We start from the raw sequence: 17913 nt of genomic DNA, 5'->3' as shown, positions 1-17913 counted from the left end.
TTTTAAAAAAATAACAGCATTTTTTTTAAATAGACAACAAATTAAACTCGTTGTAGAACTCTTTGCTTTTGATAAATTTAACGCATCCTTGCTTTGAATAGAATAGAAGTATTAATTTCTTTTAGAAAAAAAAAAACCTTACTAACCCTAAACTTTTGAATAGTAGTGACATAACATTAAGAGTAAAAATTGTCATGAAAATAATAATTAAAAAAAGACCTTACATGGTCTTTAAAAAGCCAAATTTAATTTTCTTAATGGAAAATATAATTTATTTTTGTTTTGGTTGTGAAATACTAGGTTTTGTGAAATTCACATATCAGTGTTTAAAACCGTCTGAGACATGCATGTTCCACCTAGTCTTATCCTTATTTCTTATTTGTGTACTTGCTATCATTTCCAGCTGGATCTTATCTCTAGTCATGATTCATAATATTGTGTTCTGAGAGAGAACAGAATACCGTTTTAAGCTTGAGGTTATCTGATGCACTTTCGTTGAAGGAAACTCCACGGAGGAGATGAGAGCCGATCTGGACAGGAATTGTGGGTAATTCACACTGGATTGCCTGAGACGTGGTGTGAAACCGTCCGGCCTGCTGGGCTTCAGCGTCACTGCAGCAGCCCTGCACACACACGGCAAAAATCAAACACTGTTCATATGCACACACACACACACACACACACAATTAAACGACAACACACAAATGCATGTGGCTGGGAAGACGCAACAAAGTCATGTTTACAAGTAACAGCTTGAGAGCTTCTGAGGAAGTCGCGGTATTGAAATGTTATATAATTGTGAGTTCAGCAAGCAGTTTTTGAGATTTTAGGATTCCCCCATAGAAATAGCTGCAAATATGGCCGGCGAGTGAACACTTTTTTTTAAAAGGGACTTTGAATATGTGCAGCATATTTAAATATGTCTCTCTGTGTGCGACTGCTGAGCTCATGAACATCCTGAGAGAAGCTCTAATCTGCACTAAGCTGTAATTCCACACACAGCAAACATACCTGCAAAGCTGCTTCCACTGATTTGGGATTAAGGTGAAATCCGGCCTTCAGCGCGTATTCACTGTGACCCAAAGAGTCCAACGCCACTTTATACGCCTGCAACACACATGCACACAACGTCAGTGGCTCACAATAAGCCTCATTATTAACAGAATACAACATTTGAATAGTACTATAAACTTCTGGATCTATAATACTAAAGATCTCCGTTTTTAGTAATTATGGCATTAAGTAGCTCAAACAGTAAAGCAATGCCTTGGTAACGCCGAGGTCATGGCTTTGATTCCCAGGGAATTAATTAACTGATAAAATGTATACAGTTTAATTTAAACGCGATGTCGCTTTGCATTCTGCCAAAAGCATTAATGTACATACTAGATAATAGCATTATCATAATAGGCGACTATAGAAAGCAAAAGCCGAATGCAGGACATTTTGGGCGATCTCGACATGTCCGGGAAAAAGAGGAGGTATGGTCACCCTAGTTAACATGGTAAACTGTTGTAAATGTGTGTGTTCACCTGTAGAGCGTTGTCGATCTTGGCGTTGAGCTCTTTGAGCTGGTGTTCAGGTATGGAGGTGTTCTGAGAGCAGAAGAGCTGCTGTACCTGAATACCAGACAGACAGCAGTCTCTCCCTCTCTCCCTGAGACACGCCGTCACCTGAAACACACACACACACACACACCTATTTAACATACAACATTTCCTGCTACACTGCTTCTGCAAACATTTATTCATTCAAGGAGTTAAGGAAGGTAGTATGCAGTCTGAACTGAATAGGATGACAGAGACTAAATACCGCATATCAAAATATTTATATATATATATAACAAAACGTTACGTATAATCTTATGTAAATTAAATATAAATCAAAATTAAATATTTCTAAATATATTATCAAATATAACTAATATAAATGCTACGTGAATTTTATAATAAAACATACATTAAAACATTAATTTTACCAGGGCTTGTTAACAAATTAATCCGTGTTTATTATTTATTCTTATTTTAAAGTAGTTTTCTTAAGTATTTGAGGTAGTTTGCAGTCTAAACCGAACATGATGACAGACTGGGCGTTGCAAAATATTAAGACAACATGAGTAAATCTCATAAAAACTTTTTTTATATAAAATATAATACTAAAATATATAATTAAATACATCAAATATTAAATATATTACAAAATAAATTAATATAAATATAATTTAAATATTTTAAAATAATTTTGGCAGGACTTACTGACTAAAATATATCAGTGTTAGTTTATTTTTAGGTAAGTATTTGAGGTAGCATGCAGTTTGAACTGAATAACATGACAAACTGACCATTATAAAATAATATTTGGACAATAAAATGGGTAAATATCACAAAAAAACGATAAGAATCTAAATATTTTTTAGGTATGCACGATGTATCGGCCATCATATCGGTATTGGCCGATATATGTTAATTTTTACTGTTATCGTTATCGGCCTGGTAAGAAAATTTGGCTGATATATTAAAGCTGATAAATAATGTATTTCCTTCAGCTGAGACGCTTCAGATGCACACTGTTCACCATGATGGTTTTGGATTGCTTGAAATATGATTGGAATAAAAAAAAATTTTTTTAAGGAAAATTCGGTTCAGTGTAACATGAGCAGCACAAGTCTGTCATTTCGGCTACATAAAATTATGAGAATTGAGAACATAATAATTGTGTGTTTTGGGACATGGCTTTTAATGGTAAGATTTTTGTTTTCGTAATCAGGCTCTCAAAAATTATATAAAAATTCTGAATTAGATTTATCGGCCAATATATCGGTTATCGCCTTTCAAATATAAAGAATTATCGGTATAGGACAAAATTTTCAAATCAGTGCATGCCTAATATTTTGAAATCTAAAATGTAATGATTAAAATTAAATCGTATAATTATAATTGCAGGCTGGTGGTGTTGTTCACCTCTGACGCTCCTCTCCATGAGCGGATGGCTTCCTCCAGCTCCGTCAGGGGCCCGGGGTTTGTGTTCTGCGTGTGGGCATTCCCACGTCTCTCCTGAACCTGTGCCAGCGCCTCTGCCAGGCAGGACTGTGCCACCGGCTGGACTTTCTGCAACGCCTGCGACAGGAACTGAAAATGCACCTGCATGACCGTCAGGAAGCAGCGGCCCAGCACCTGAGGACAAGAGTCACATCAAGCCTTTAACCATCAAACATGAAACCCAAAATCCCTTTCCTGGTCTCATTGTGAATGGTTCATCAATGCATATTACTCTGCAGACAAAAAAAAAAGTCTGCTTTTATCAAAAGAAGTCACTCAAGGTGATAGTTTTATGTAAAAACAAAATAAATATGTGAAAAATATTGCACTGAAAAAGATTCAGCCTTTAAGTGATTTCAAATGAAATTTTTGTTTTTACATTATGTGTGTACTGTGTATAATTATTTTATATATATATATATATATATATATATATATATATATATATATATATATATATATATAATGCTGAATATACTGAATATATATTTATATATATATAATGTATAATATAACAGCAACATATAGCTTGTAAAAATGAGATAGACACTGGATCATTATGTGCTCAGACAACTTAAAACGTTTGTTCTTTGTCCTGTTGGCCCAGCGTATGTTTTCAATACACAGAATAATGAATACGATTTTGCCGTGGATCGACACAAAATCGAGTCAGAATTGCAATGCATGAATTGCTTCTGTTCATAAAGAGGGAAGGCAGGAGACAGGCCTGTCACCCCCACCTACACACACACACGTTTATATTTAAGAAATATTTGCATGTATATATAATATTTATATATAAAATAACAGACTTCAAACACATAATTCAGGCTATAAACAGTGGTGTACATCTGGTGCTGATGTTTTATTAATACGCAGAACCAAAACCATCAAGAAGACCAAGAAACCCCATCGAGGTCAACGTACCAGACAACGCTTGAAGTTCTGGGAAGCGGCGGTCGATCCCGATAGTAACGGGCGCGTTCGGGAACATTCCCAGACACAGAAGCTTTCTGAACAGATTTACAGTGTTACCGTCGTATCGCTTCCTAAATAGGGAGTCTTATCCTGACTCACGTCTTACTCATCGGCACGGGAAAGTGGAGACAAGCTCGTAAAAATAATGAGATAGACACTGGACCATTATGTGCTTGCGATGTTTGTTCCTTGTCCTGTTGGCCCTGCGTATGTTTTCAATAAACAGAATAATGAATAAGATTGCTGTAGATTGGCATAGAATCGAGTCAGAATTGCTTCAGTTCATAAAGAGAGCAGGCAGGAGACAGGCCTGGCACCCCCACCCACAGCAGAACGGGTTTCTTTTACAGGTATCTGCTGAAAATATCTACCGGCCAAGTTGTAAAGACAGAAATATGCCATCTTGTGCAACAGGAGACAGGAAAAACAAGGTGGCGCCAGTTTCAGTCTTTCACCCGTCGCGCAGAAGCACCTGAGAGACGACGGCACATATAGGAGCCGGTCTTAAACGTTAGCTAAAGACAGATTTAGACTAATAAATCAGCTAACTGTAAGGGCACTACTTGAACTGCTTTATTCACAGATAATTTAATGGTTTCAGGGATCGACATGAACTCTTGTCCACTTGTTGGTAATAATAACCACAGGAAAGAGTTGGACAAGTGAAACTTAGTACCGTACTAGGTTCAAATAAATCCAAAAAACATTTTAAGGTCCAGAAAAATTAAATATGAAATAAATAAAATTGCACTTGCAGAAGAACCATTTAAAGTTGATTCCTGATTCTCACATACAGTGACAGAAAACGAAACACTGATGCCATGGGTTAATAAAAAATGATCCCATTTGCTAGTTTTATTTTATTTGTATGCATACATTTGCAAAATATCTATATATAGACGGTTTAAAAAAGGATTTAAAGGGTTTTTTAAAATAAAGGATTTCAAAGGCTTTTAAAACAACCTTGAAATACTATAAAATTGGATGATTTTGGAAACATACATTACTGTATAATGATTACAAACACTGATATTATTTTTACTACTAATAATAAATAATAATAATAATTATAAATATGAATATATAATATTTACTTGCATTATTATTATTATCATTGCTTCTACTACCACTAATAATAATGTATTATTTGTAGGGCTGTAAACGATTAATCGAATCCAAAATAAAAGTTTGTGTTTACATAATATATGTGTGTGTATTGTGTATAATTATTTTGTATATATATATATATATATATATATATATATATATATATATATATATATATATATATATATATATACACACATGCATGTATATATTTAAGAAAAAATTGTTATTTATATATAATAGTTATATTTATATATAATATAAATCATCTAAAAATATATATGCAGTATATAAATGCAAATATTTCTCAAATATATACATGCATGTGTGTGTATTTATATTTACAAAATAATGATACCCAATACACACACATATATTGTGAAAACAAACTTTTATTTTGGATTCGATTAATCGTTTACACTACAGACCTAATGATTTGTATTATTATTAACAAAGAATTTAAATACAATGTTTACTAGATACTAGAAATATAAACTTAAGTGACTAAAAAGAGTGCGAGGTCAAGAACACTGTCAAAGCAAATAGAATTGAAAACATCCAAATAAAACTTCTCAGAATGAGTCCGTTCAACTGTTTATATGGAAACAAAATCACATCACACGGTTTGGAAATCCGATCTAGGGTCAGTATTCTTATTGAGAGCATGCCGAGACCCAAAAAGAAGAGCGCTGCTGATTGGCCCAGCGATGCACTGGTGTATTTCTGTAGCGGCGCTTCATTGAGACAATCGTGGGGTCAGGTAACACACCCCGGGGACGGGAATACCCTGCTGTCGCCCTGCCAGCCGAACGTAAACAGGAGAATGAACTTGCTGCACACACACACACACAGATTCCCGCGAGGCAGGAAGGGCCACTTGCAAACAAAAACGCTCATTAGCAAATACAAGACGCTGAATAGACACTAGCTGCCGCCTGTAAAGATTGTGCCGTGTTTACAGAGAGCGTGTTCTTCTAATATATGTGTGCATTTGAGAAACATTTCCTTCGGTTTCCTTCACGAGTTCAGTAGGCCGTGACTAATAAACAGAGCATTTTAGCTGCCAAAACATGCATGAAAGTGTCACTGTCAAAACACTGGTATATTTTTAAAAATACAACACTCTTGTATTTTTGTCTCGTCTGATTTGTTTGACAGAGACTGTAAAAAACATTCCAGTTTTGCTGCTTTACAAACTCACCAGGGCTGCGTTTCCCAAAAGCATCATCTACTTAGGCTTACAACGCTTTTGGGAAATGCAGCCCTGGTGAGTTTGTAAAGCATCAAAACTGATATGTTTTCGTTCTCTATGTCAAAAAAAGAGACAAATACAAGAGTTACACACTTGAAAACAGCCGTAACTTTCCGGAATGGTTGTTTCGGACAAGCTGTAAAGTTTCTGTTTGAGTATTCAGGACATTTTTGCTTGTGCAAACATTATAAAACACTTTCAATATTTGAATACATTCCACAGTGAACTCGTTCAGGGGGAAAGAACTTGAAATTACCAGAATATTCCGTTGCATACTTTTAAAAACTTTGGCGTTTTGTGTTTTGGCACAAGGTTCGGTTGGGAGCTGCAGGCCTGGCCCGGGTCCCTGCCACAGCGTGCCCGTTTTAAAAGGCCTGCGGTGTGAATCCACATCCACCGGGGCGCAAACCCTCGCTCATAAAGGCATCATTTCAGCTCAAATGTGTCCCTCGAGTCCAGACACAGAGACTGACCGAGAGAGAGAGAGCGAGCGAGAGAGCATCTGGTTTCCGAAAATATCTCGGGAACAGAGGAATTCCTCCATAAAGGATCTGGAGGCCTCTCCTGAGTCTCCTCGCCTTTGAAAAATAATCAGTGTCTGGAGTAACAACAGGCTGATGGGAAGCAACGACACTACAAGCACAGACACCACAGGTTTGATCGCAGGTAGAGCTGGATTTATAAGCAATCCGGTCCTGTCCTTCTAAAATTGTGCTTTGAGCGAGACACTTTTAACCCCTTAGTTGCTAGATTTGACAAGAAATCTGAGGTTTATTTCTACAGACTGCCGAAAGCTACAGAAAAGAGAAGCAAATGGATCGCTGCAATTCACAGAAACCGCAATATAATTTTTGTGTCAATAATATAGTGAATTTGGGGTAAAATCATACTTGTATAATTAATTATTTACATTTATATAGCGCTTTTCTCAACACTCAAAGCGCTTTACATAGAAGGGGGAATCTCCTCAACCACCACTGATGTCCAGCTCCACCTGGATGATGCGACGGCAACCATATTGCGCCAGAACGCCCACCACACACCAAAGTGATGAAGCCAATTAGTGTATATGTATATATATATATATGGGGAGGATTAGGAGGCCATGATGGACAGAGGCCAAGAGCTAATGTGACAAGGATGCCGGGGTTACACCCCTACTCTTTCGAAAGACATCCTGGGATTTTTTGTGACCACAGAGTCAGACCTTGGTTTAACGTCTCATCCGAAGGACAGTGACAGTATAGTGTCCCCGTCACTACACTGGGGCGTTAGGACCCACACAGGGGTGAGCGCCCCCTGCTGGCCTCACTAACACCTCTTCCACTTGTATTTACAACTCATCAATTAAATATTTACCATCGTATATTCTGCATAATTGGATGTTTTTAAATAAACTGACAAAAAACTATACAAGTTTTAGGGCTGGACGATATGATGATTAGGGCTGGACGATATGATGAATAGGGCTGGACGATATGATGATTAGGGCTGGACGATATGATGATTAGGGCTGGACGATATGATGATTAGGGCTGGACGATATGATGATTAGGGCTGGACGATATGATGAATAGGGCTGGACGATATGATGATTAGGGCTGGACGATATGATGATTAGGGCTGGACGATATGATGATTAGGGCTGGACGATATGATGATTAGGGCTGGGACGGTATGGATTTTTTCTTACCGCGGTTGAAAAGCAAGAAATTCCCGCGGTATAGAGGTAAACTGCTTTTTTCTCCATCGTTTGATAAGTTTTGTTTAGAAAACCTTGAATCCATGTAAGACACAGTGTCATTAGACATAATCCATGTCATTAGAATCAATGAATCCATGTCATTAGACACAACGTGCAGGCCAATGTTTTTTGGGGTTTTTTTTGCGGTGATGACGGTGACGAGCTCAGACCTGCGGTAGGTGTCACGTGACCGCGGTATTGCGGTAATGCGGTCACCGTCCCAGCCCTAATGATGATATTTATAACATTGATACAAGTGATCACCCGGATTTAGACATACCTATATTGTATTTATAGAAAGAGGTTTGATCGCAGGTAGAGCTGGATTTATAACAATTCCTGTCCTTCTAATATTGAGCTTTGAGCGAGACACACTTAACCCCTTAGTTGCTAGTCTCGCCCACATACTGCTAAAGGGACTGATGCATGTTACACAAAGAAGGGAGGAGTTAGGGGAGGAGTTAGGGGCGGAACTACTCCATTGCCATTTCTGTCTTTTTTAACCAGTTTTTCATTAGCGGGTCCCATTTTATATTAGGTGTCTTTAATTACTTTGTACTAACATTTAAATTAACCATTTGATAATGCACTTATTGTGTACATGCATGTTTTTATATTGCACTTATAATTTAAAAAGACATGCATGTAATACATCTATAATTACACCGTTGAGCCTTCACTTACACCTTAACCCACCAAACCTGTCCCTAACCATACCCGTATCCCACCTTATTAGCACCACAAGTGTTTTGCAATACAATATGAAAACGATAAGTAAATTTTTTGATGCAAGTACATAGTGGTTAAGGGCACCTAATATAAAGTGTGTCCAAATAGCGATATATCAGGCTATATAGGCTTTTATGTGATTACTTACTTTTATACTTGTATCCAGGCTGTAATAATGAATATTTGTTTAATGTTTTATTATGTTTGTAAGGTGTCCTTGAGTGTCTATAAAAATAAAGTGTAATATCATCAAAATTGATAGAGAAATTTCCCAATTCTTGATACGACAGCAGAAACATCAACATGCATTAATATCGGTGCAGGTTGTTTTCGTGTGACCTACCTCAACGTCCTGCAGGCTGAAGTCGTTCTGGTCTTTAAAGTTAGCCGCGCCTGCGCTGAGCTCCATCAGCATTTTGCCGATCTCGGGCTTTATTGCTGTGGTGAGCCGGTTGGTCGTTTCCATGACATGTTCCTGCACGTCCTTCAGTTGCATAGCCGCTTTGGAGTAACGGGATTCCCGAAACACGCTGCCAAAGAGCTCGGTCAGGAACGCACTCGCACGGCAGAACGCGTTCAACGCGTCCAGGTATTTGGAGATGCCCTGTTGGATGTCCGCGATCGCAGTTGTAGCGCCTGGAGGCGGGGCATGACAGCCAGAAGGGGAGGAGCCTATCGTTGCCATGGGAGAAGGGGTGGAGCAAGATGTGCCCAACGGGGCGCTGAGGGTCCGGCTGAGTTCGGGCAACTGGAACTGCTGGTGCTGCTGCACTTTGTGCTTGGACCCGCCAAGCAAAAAGCGCAGCTTGTAGTCCATTTTGCTTTCTTGCGCACTGCAACAATACATAAGTATTCAACGTGCCCAGGAAGAGTCGGTCCTCACGAAGCAGACCACTCTTGAATTTTTTTTAATGTGCACAAGTTCTCGATGCCTAATTTGGGTCTCCTGGAGTCAAGTAAATAGATAGCTTAAAGATCCCATCAGACGGGAAGTCATGACAGTATTCCACTCCTGAGAGATGAGAGCGGTGCAAAGAAAGGTTTGAGGAAATCTTGCAGCCCAGCTGCAACTCTGGACGCTGCTCACATCAAAACGTTTCCGATTATATCCCAGCGAAAAGGCAATCCAACTCCAATTAGCTTCAGGTATTTTCTATTAGAACTGGTTCCTCACGAGGGGGGAAAAAAAAGATTATCTGCACATCACTTACACACCAAGCACAGCTTCAATTCTGGACGAAAATCCAAAAGTGCATAATCAATCCTTCAAATGGAAGTGAAAAACCCTTCTTTCCGAACTCTCTCTGTAGGCCTCTAATAAAAATAGAAAAATCTTAAAAATCTGTCAGCAATAACAATATGAGTTTTCAGAAGAGGAAAAACAGTGACACCGTTCAACAGCAAGCACGGAGGATTGGCGTGAGCTACAGGGTGACGTGGCCTGAGCCGCTCTGACGGATCCAGTCGGTCAGAGGGTTTTCTGAGGGCCGAACAGTGGATCGGGGGGGCTGGTGGATCACACGAGATCGACGGGTCCCTCTCGATCCGTTTCCAGAGCCTGAGGTAGTTAATACTCACAACGGAAACAAATGTGCTTCCAGATAGGGGTCTCTCTGCAAACGCGGACTGCAGCAACAAAAGCACAAATTATCTGTAAGGCCTCTCGGTCATTTCCTGCGAAAGAGACAAAGAGAGAACGACAGTGAGATTTCACAGGGAGGATGAGGATGTGTTTTGACATTTGTTTCCAAGCGTTTCATGTTGATTTGATCAGACGTTTGTTTTCAAACGCCACACTGATTACTGCACAGTTTCTCAAATCTGTTTTCATCTAAAGCGGTGTCGTGTAATCGGGCCCCCAAGTTAATCACCAATGGAAAAACTAACTTTAGCTGGACAATAACTTTATTCTAGAGCTGCTGTAAAGCCAAAATTTCCTATTATCACTGTAAAGCTGCTTTGAAAATCTATATTGTTAAAGCGCTATATAAATGAAGTTGACTTGACTAGTGGTGTCTAATCGAAATTATCGAAATATCGCAAATGTATATGTAAGCAATAAGGTACGAGAGGCTGTGCTGTATTGAATAAGTCACGGCTGAAGGGCGTTGTTAGAAACGACGCAAATTCAGCCGTGACTTATTCACGATACAGCACTTGCCTCGAGTACCTTATTGCTTTTATATAACGGTTACCACACAATACAACTATTAAAGCCGAAAAAAATTTATCTATGCAACTTTCATGAAGTAAAATCACTAAAAGCCTTCCTTCCGCTGGAAAAAATAGTCCCTGACCGTAAACAGCAACAGAAGTTACATACATTATTTCGCCAATAGATGGCAGCAAAGACTGTGCTTATAAGTCAGTCAGTCCGTAGAAAAGACTTTTACATTGAAAGGACTCACACTTGTGATCACGGAGAAGGAAGACGACACTGACAGATGACTATAGGCACGGGAAAACCCCTTTAAAAGGGCAAGATATCGCAGCGGACATTCAAACTGATTTATTATGAATATATAGGACTGACCTGAAGGAAAATGCTATATCTACTGTAAGTGCAGGTACACTCGCTTACTCGATCTCTCACAATACTCTACTATAGCTTCAGTGAACAATATCAATGAGATCAAACAAGTTGCTAAGAGCGGTTACTAGGGGTGTTGTGTAGTGATACATAGAACCGTTGGGTGAAGCGGTCATAGCCGTGTTTTATCGTTAATAAAACACAGCTATTGACCAATCAGAATCAAGGATTGGAACTAACCGTTTTATAAATGGCAATATGCATATCGCAATAGCTTACAATAACTGGGGTCATGAACAAATAACTTTTGGCTGAATAACTTTTGTAGCTTTAATAAGAATCAGTATATATTTATTTTATACAGTGAAAACTAAGCAGTGTTTTATTTTTACATTTGATTATTCAGTTAAATAAACCTAATGTATGCCTCCCTGAGCCCTTGGTTTACTCTTATGTTTAAATAACACTTCTTATGCTACAGTAAAACACTGCTGGTCACTTTCAGAAGCTCTAGGGAGGTTTTCTTGTCACAAAAAGAATGTGATGTGTTTAGGTTATACAATTCTAAACATATTTTAAAGATAATTTAAGTTTATTTTACACACTTTAAGCATTATCGTATCTCATATCGCATTATTCAGTGAGTTATTGCATTTCTCTTCAATATCATGCACGTGCAGCCCTACTTTTGACACAATGTACACAATAGCACCTCCAAATTTTTACACATTTTCAGTAGCGATCAGTGTGCTGAGAGGTTTGTTTGCACATCAATAATAACGGACTTGTCTTGTGCGCCTAATGCACGACTTTTACATCTTTACGTGACTACAATTGACATCCATCAAAGTTTACTAGCGTGACACTGGTTTGCTTTATCCAGATGTAGTTTGCGCATGATTATGCTCATTGCTCATGCAGTGGTTGTGTGTTTTGAGTCAGAGTTCAGTTTGTGTTTCACAGTACAATGAGAAACGGCTTGGGCTGATCCGAAACAATCTCAAAATAGGAGAGAAATTGAAGCCAAATACACTATTCTCTGCCATCTCTGATGAAAACAGCCAGGGTTTCTCTGCATTGTGGCTGTTTTGGACTCTGAATGTTCAAATGCATTTGCTTACTGGATCCTGGGACTGAAAAATTGGAGTTTACAGATATTTGATCTGATCGAAAACAGACGAGCAGAAACATAACGTCTCTTTCGCTTTTTTAAAAGTATATTTTCTGCTATAGTGTACTGATTGAAATTATTAATTAATTACTTATTTCTTTTTTCTTATTTTTACAATTCTTGGATGACCCGAAATTCAGTTATTGAATTAAAGCAGATATAAAATAAAACAAATATTAGATGAAAAACTTAAACATATAGAACTAAGTTTATGTTGAAGTGCCAAAATTATTTAAAAAAATAATAGATGACAAAAGCACATAATAAAATACTATAAAATTAAAAAGAAAACTAAAAATGTTAATTAATAAAAGTATAATTTCCGCTATAGTGTACTGATTGAAATTATTAATCATTAATTAATTATTACTTTCTTTACAATTCTTGGATGAGCCAAATTATTCAGTTACTGAATTAAGATGAAAAACTTAAACATATAGAACTACATAAGTGTATGTTGAAGTGCTAAACTAATTAAAAATTAAATAGATGACAAAAGCACATAAAAAATACTATAACTAAAATTAAAAAGACAAAACATTTTAATACATTAAAAATATTAATAAATACTGTAATAATACTTGATGCAACACATCTCTCTTCAACAAGACATGATTTGAGGAATCAATCATGTCAAATGGAGCATGTTTAGATGCTTCAATTTATTAATTTCATATTACAAGCACCTTTAAATTGCTATGAGCAACAGTAAGTAATGCATGAGCTAGTAAACACTTCTATATGACAGGCACTGAAACAACAAATCACAATGGGCCTTGGAAAAAATCAGTGTTTGACCCTCATTATTCAAACCTGACAGAACACAATAGGATCCGAACGAGCACAGCATCCCACTGTCTAAAGAACAGAACAGGGCCTTAGCCCGTCACAATATCTGCAATTCAAAACCAGCAGGCAAAACCCATGAGAGACGTGTTGTTTCGGTCTGTCATTATGCAAAGAGTCCAGTCAGATTTGAATAAGCTGAAGAAAAAAAAAATGCTGCACAATTTTGCTCATTTTCACCGCTCAAGTCGTCACGTTTGGGGTGACAGACAGACACAGGTGCGGGAGAGTCTATTATTGAACACAAAAACACACCCTGCGTGAAACGTGCCATTTTATATAAGACAACCCATGGACTAGAAGAAAAATTATATTTTGCACATCCCTATTAGCAAGGCTGGGCAATACGGCCAAAAATATTATTACAATAAAATGATTCAGAAACACTATTTCAAGGTGTCCGTGTTACAGTGTAATGTGCATTTAAGTAGAGTGTAATTCAGGGTTTGGTTTAAGGTTAGTTGCACGTAATTATGCATAATATATAGTTATTACTACCGTAACTACAGTAAGTGTAACGGAAACAACTAAAATAAATCAGTATTTATGATGATATTCATTTCATCCTATTCATTTAGAAGGAAATCATTTCTCATGTTTGTTGGACCTCAAGAATGAATGTAAACATGACTTGTTTGTGTAAACTACGTTTTCCCCCAAAATTCTGTTGTACCTTTTCTAGATTCTGTGTTTTGTGTTTTAATTCAAATATATAATTAAAAATGATGTCTATTAATTTAATGAATTCTTAAAAATGTAATTTAAATTTAAAATAAAAAACAATTTAAACAATCTTTTAAAATGTAACCAATTAAAAAAAATATCAGAACATTGCATACATTTTCTAATTAGGTGCTGCACAACAGAATCGAAGTACAGCCGTCTTAAAATATAGATGAAAAAATATCTTGGATGGTGGTGTGATATTTCTTTTTTTTTGTGTGTGTGTGTCCTAACCAGACGCTATGCGATAAGATTTCAGCGACAAATAATTTGTGTCCACACTAGACGTGATTTAACATGCATAAAATCAATCAAAACCCACAGCCAATCAGAACAGTGTGTGGGCGGAGTCTCGCTGCGAGTGCACAGCCAATCAGAACAGTGTGTGGGCGGAGTCTCGCTGCGAGTGCACAGCCAATCAGAACAGTGTGTGGGCGGAGTCTCGCTGCGAGTGCACAGCCAATCAGAACAGTGTGTGGGCGGAGTCTCGCTGCGAGTGCACAGCCAATCAGAACAGCTTGTGGGCGGAGTCTCACAGCGCCAGAGAGTAATCTTCACGGCAATCGCAAGAAAATGGATAAAGTACATAATCAAATTCACAAATATTACACCATTTAAACATTATTTAAATACATAGGCTACTGAGTTACTAAAACCACCTGTCAAATAATATACTTGTTTGTTCACAGTTTGAACGTTCTTGTTTCCATGTGTTTAATTTCAAGATCTGAGGTGAATTATCCACTGTTGCTTTTACAGCTGCAAAGCTGGAGCACTTAATGATATTCAAAGTCACATGACACGCTTTTAACATTAAATAAAGCACATAAACAGTGCCTGAGATGATCAGTGCCACACTTTGTGTTTGTTGTTCCAGCGCGACGTCGCAGAAAAATAGAAACAGTTTCAAATATAGAGTCGTCGTGACTGGTTAGGACAAAAACTCTGATTAACATGGAAAATAACCTTTTATTGCGTGTTGTGCAGACAAACACTCGCGTCACCTTTAGACGACAGACACGGGCTCCTCGCGCGAGCATCTGCTGTCTTTCAGAAAGAGAAGAGCAGACGTCTGTCTCCGGTGAAAGCCCAGTCTTTGAGCGCATGACAAGGAATAGGCGAGCACAGTTCCTGTCTGTAAACCCTGCGGATTAAAGTGTGTTTTCAGTGCCAACCGGGTCAAAGCGTTCACAGCTTTACCTGCTCAATAACACACACACACAAGTGGAAACAGGGTGGCACACATGGCACAAAAACAAGCTTCACACACACACTAGCCGAATGGGATACGGTTGGGAAGCGCCACGACCCAGAGAAAAGATTAAAAGGAAGTCTTGTGATGATGGATCATCTGTGCTGAAGGTCTCGTGCTAAATAAAGTCCAGAGCTTCCTGTCAGTGCAGCTTCTTTATGTGTTGACAAAAGAGCAATACTAGAGTATCAGTTCACCGAACACAAATGAGCCTTCGACACACAATCAACCAGGGGTGTAACGATACCCACATGCCATGATTCGATACATAATCACAATACTGAACTCATGATATGATATTGCGATACTCCAAGAAGTATGATAAAAGGTTAACATTTTTTTTTTTACTGTTGATTAAAATGAATAGTCTTGGACTTGGAGCTAGAAACCCAAAGCACAGGACAATAAAGACACCAGAATAACAATATTCATGATTCTGAAGCTGAAAATACATAATTATTTTAGATGAATATGCTTGCACTCTGTCACTGACTAGATATATGTAAAATAATGTAGCCATTTTTACTGGTAACATAAGAAAGCATTTTCAGGACACACAAATATTCTTCTGTTGCATATATACATTATATTCAACATTATATATTAGCAGTTTAATGTAGTATTGACACTAAAACTCATTAAACTTGAATTTTTTCCTTCACACAGTAATTTTCATTTTGGCTGAATTATCCACGATACACATTTTAGTATTGCGATATATTGTGACACGAAACACGATATATTGTTACACACCTACAATTAACCTGATAATATCGATGCAAGCTTGGTTTAGTCCACAATGATCCTAAACTCACTTATAACAACAGAATAAGGTCCACAAAAGCAAGTAGTAAATTGCCAAACACATTTATCCAGAGACACACAGACACACACAGCGGTTAAAGGGATTGTGCATTGAGTTCTAAAGGCTATAGCATTTTTATGATTTTATGTTATTTAAATAAACATTAGCTCACTGCAAGCTGCTTTAGATAAACCACACACTGCAGTTCAAAAGTTGAGTCTTTTTAAAGAAATGAATACTTGTATTTAGCAAGGATGCATTAAATTGATCAAAAGAGACAGTCAATGTATTAATAATGTAACAAAAAAATAAAAAATGCTGTTCTTTTGAACTTTCTATTTAAATCTTGAAAAACAGAATTGCATCAGTTTCCAGACAAATATGAAGAACAACTTTTTTCAACATTATTCTAATTTGCTGATTTGCTGTTCAAGAAATAATATTATTATTAAAGGATCATGTGACACTGAAGACTGGCGTAATGATGCTGAAAATTCAGCTTTGAGTCAGAAATAAATAGCATTTTACTGTATATTCACAGAGAAAACCATTATTTTAAGTTGTAATAATATCTCACTATTTTGGACTTTGCACTATTTAGATTTTTACTTTATTTTTGATCAAATAAATGCAGCATTGGTGAGCAAAAGGGACTTTATTTAATTACAAATCGTAGCGATCCCGAACTTTTGAATGGAGGAGCATATATTATACACCAGGTTAATAGATATTGTCTGACTGCTATATTAAAGCGAACGTCTGCCGTGTTGTATTTCAGGGCTGTGTAGAAACGGAAGAACTGGTATCGCGCCGCGGGGCAGCTGTTGTTCATGATCCACCAGCCAGTTCCTGACGGGCAAAACAACTGTCCCCAAATACACCAATAATAAAACTTGCAATTGAAAACACAACTGTCCACCACACAGCACAGCTTTCCACTCACAGGACACACTTTGAAATCGTCCTTCACATCTGTTACTAATGAAGCCCAGGAATGTTCCGCTCCGCACAGAAAGGTGGATCATTATCAGTCCAAAGACACAGACGGAGAGGATGGCTTTCGTCTCATCTCGTTGAACGTCAGAGGAAGATCACGACGTCATTTATAACGCAGATCACACAATCATAACTGCAGTGAGAGGCAAAAATCAGCTAGTTTGGGAAACTCAACTAAAAACCGGCAGCACACGTTCAGCCGAATTCCACAAATGTTTTCCAGACAGGTTTTGGTCTTGTCTGATCATCAAAGCAACGAGAATTATTAAAATATTAACTTAAAAACTTGTTCTGGGCAAAAAAATTAATTTTTCGATTAATCGATTCAAAATCGATTCTCAAAGGCCAAAAATTGATTATTTTTTTTCCATATTTATTTACCTATCACCCAAAAGCCATTAGTTTTCCTACACTGTTCATAGGCTTGCAGTCTCCATGTTACAGATAATGCTGTGAGATTTTATGTTTGTTTTATCTTAAACATAAAATAAGCTGATCCTGATTGATCAAGGCATGCGACTGTTCTGACTTGTTATTCATTGTATGCATTTGAAGTTGGGTTTTAATGTACGCAAGAGTACCTAAAATAAGAAGTGTTTAATATACAGGTTTGTGGCTCGATTTCTTTTTATTAAATCAACCACTTGTAAACCGTTTTTGTTTTTGTTTTTTTATAAATAATATAGGATTTGTATTAAATCTATATTCATTGAGTTGAATTGGGAATCGAAATCGAATTCAG

At 37.4% G+C, this 17913-nt stretch overlaps 1 protein-coding gene across 2 annotated transcripts in view; it reads right to left on the bottom strand.

The window, feature by feature from the left end:
* garre1 (granule associated Rac and RHOG effector 1) overlaps positions 1-17913 on the bottom strand; it is a 53608-nt gene that overhangs the window by 17487 nt on the left and 18208 nt on the right. For both annotated transcript variants that reach the window (XM_079620433.1, XM_079620432.1), the window contains exons 2-6: positions 9192-10522; positions 2961-3173; positions 1533-1673; positions 1012-1107; positions 462-623 (exon numbers count right to left, since the gene is read on the bottom strand). In XM_079620433.1, the coding sequence (XP_079476559.1) occupies positions 462-623; positions 1012-1107; positions 1533-1673; positions 2961-3173; positions 9192-9695 (1116 nt within the window). In that variant the 5' untranslated portion in view covers positions 9696-10522. The remainder of the gene's footprint in view (positions 1-461; positions 624-1011; positions 1108-1532; positions 1674-2960; positions 3174-9191; positions 10523-17913) is intronic.

The sequence above is a fragment of the Phoxinus phoxinus genome, assembly GCF_949152265.1.
Source record: "Phoxinus phoxinus genome assembly, chromosome: 8".
NCBI lineage: Eukaryota > Metazoa > Chordata > Actinopteri > Cypriniformes > Leuciscidae > Phoxinus > Phoxinus phoxinus.
This window is presented reverse-complemented; position numbering and strand designations above follow the sequence as displayed.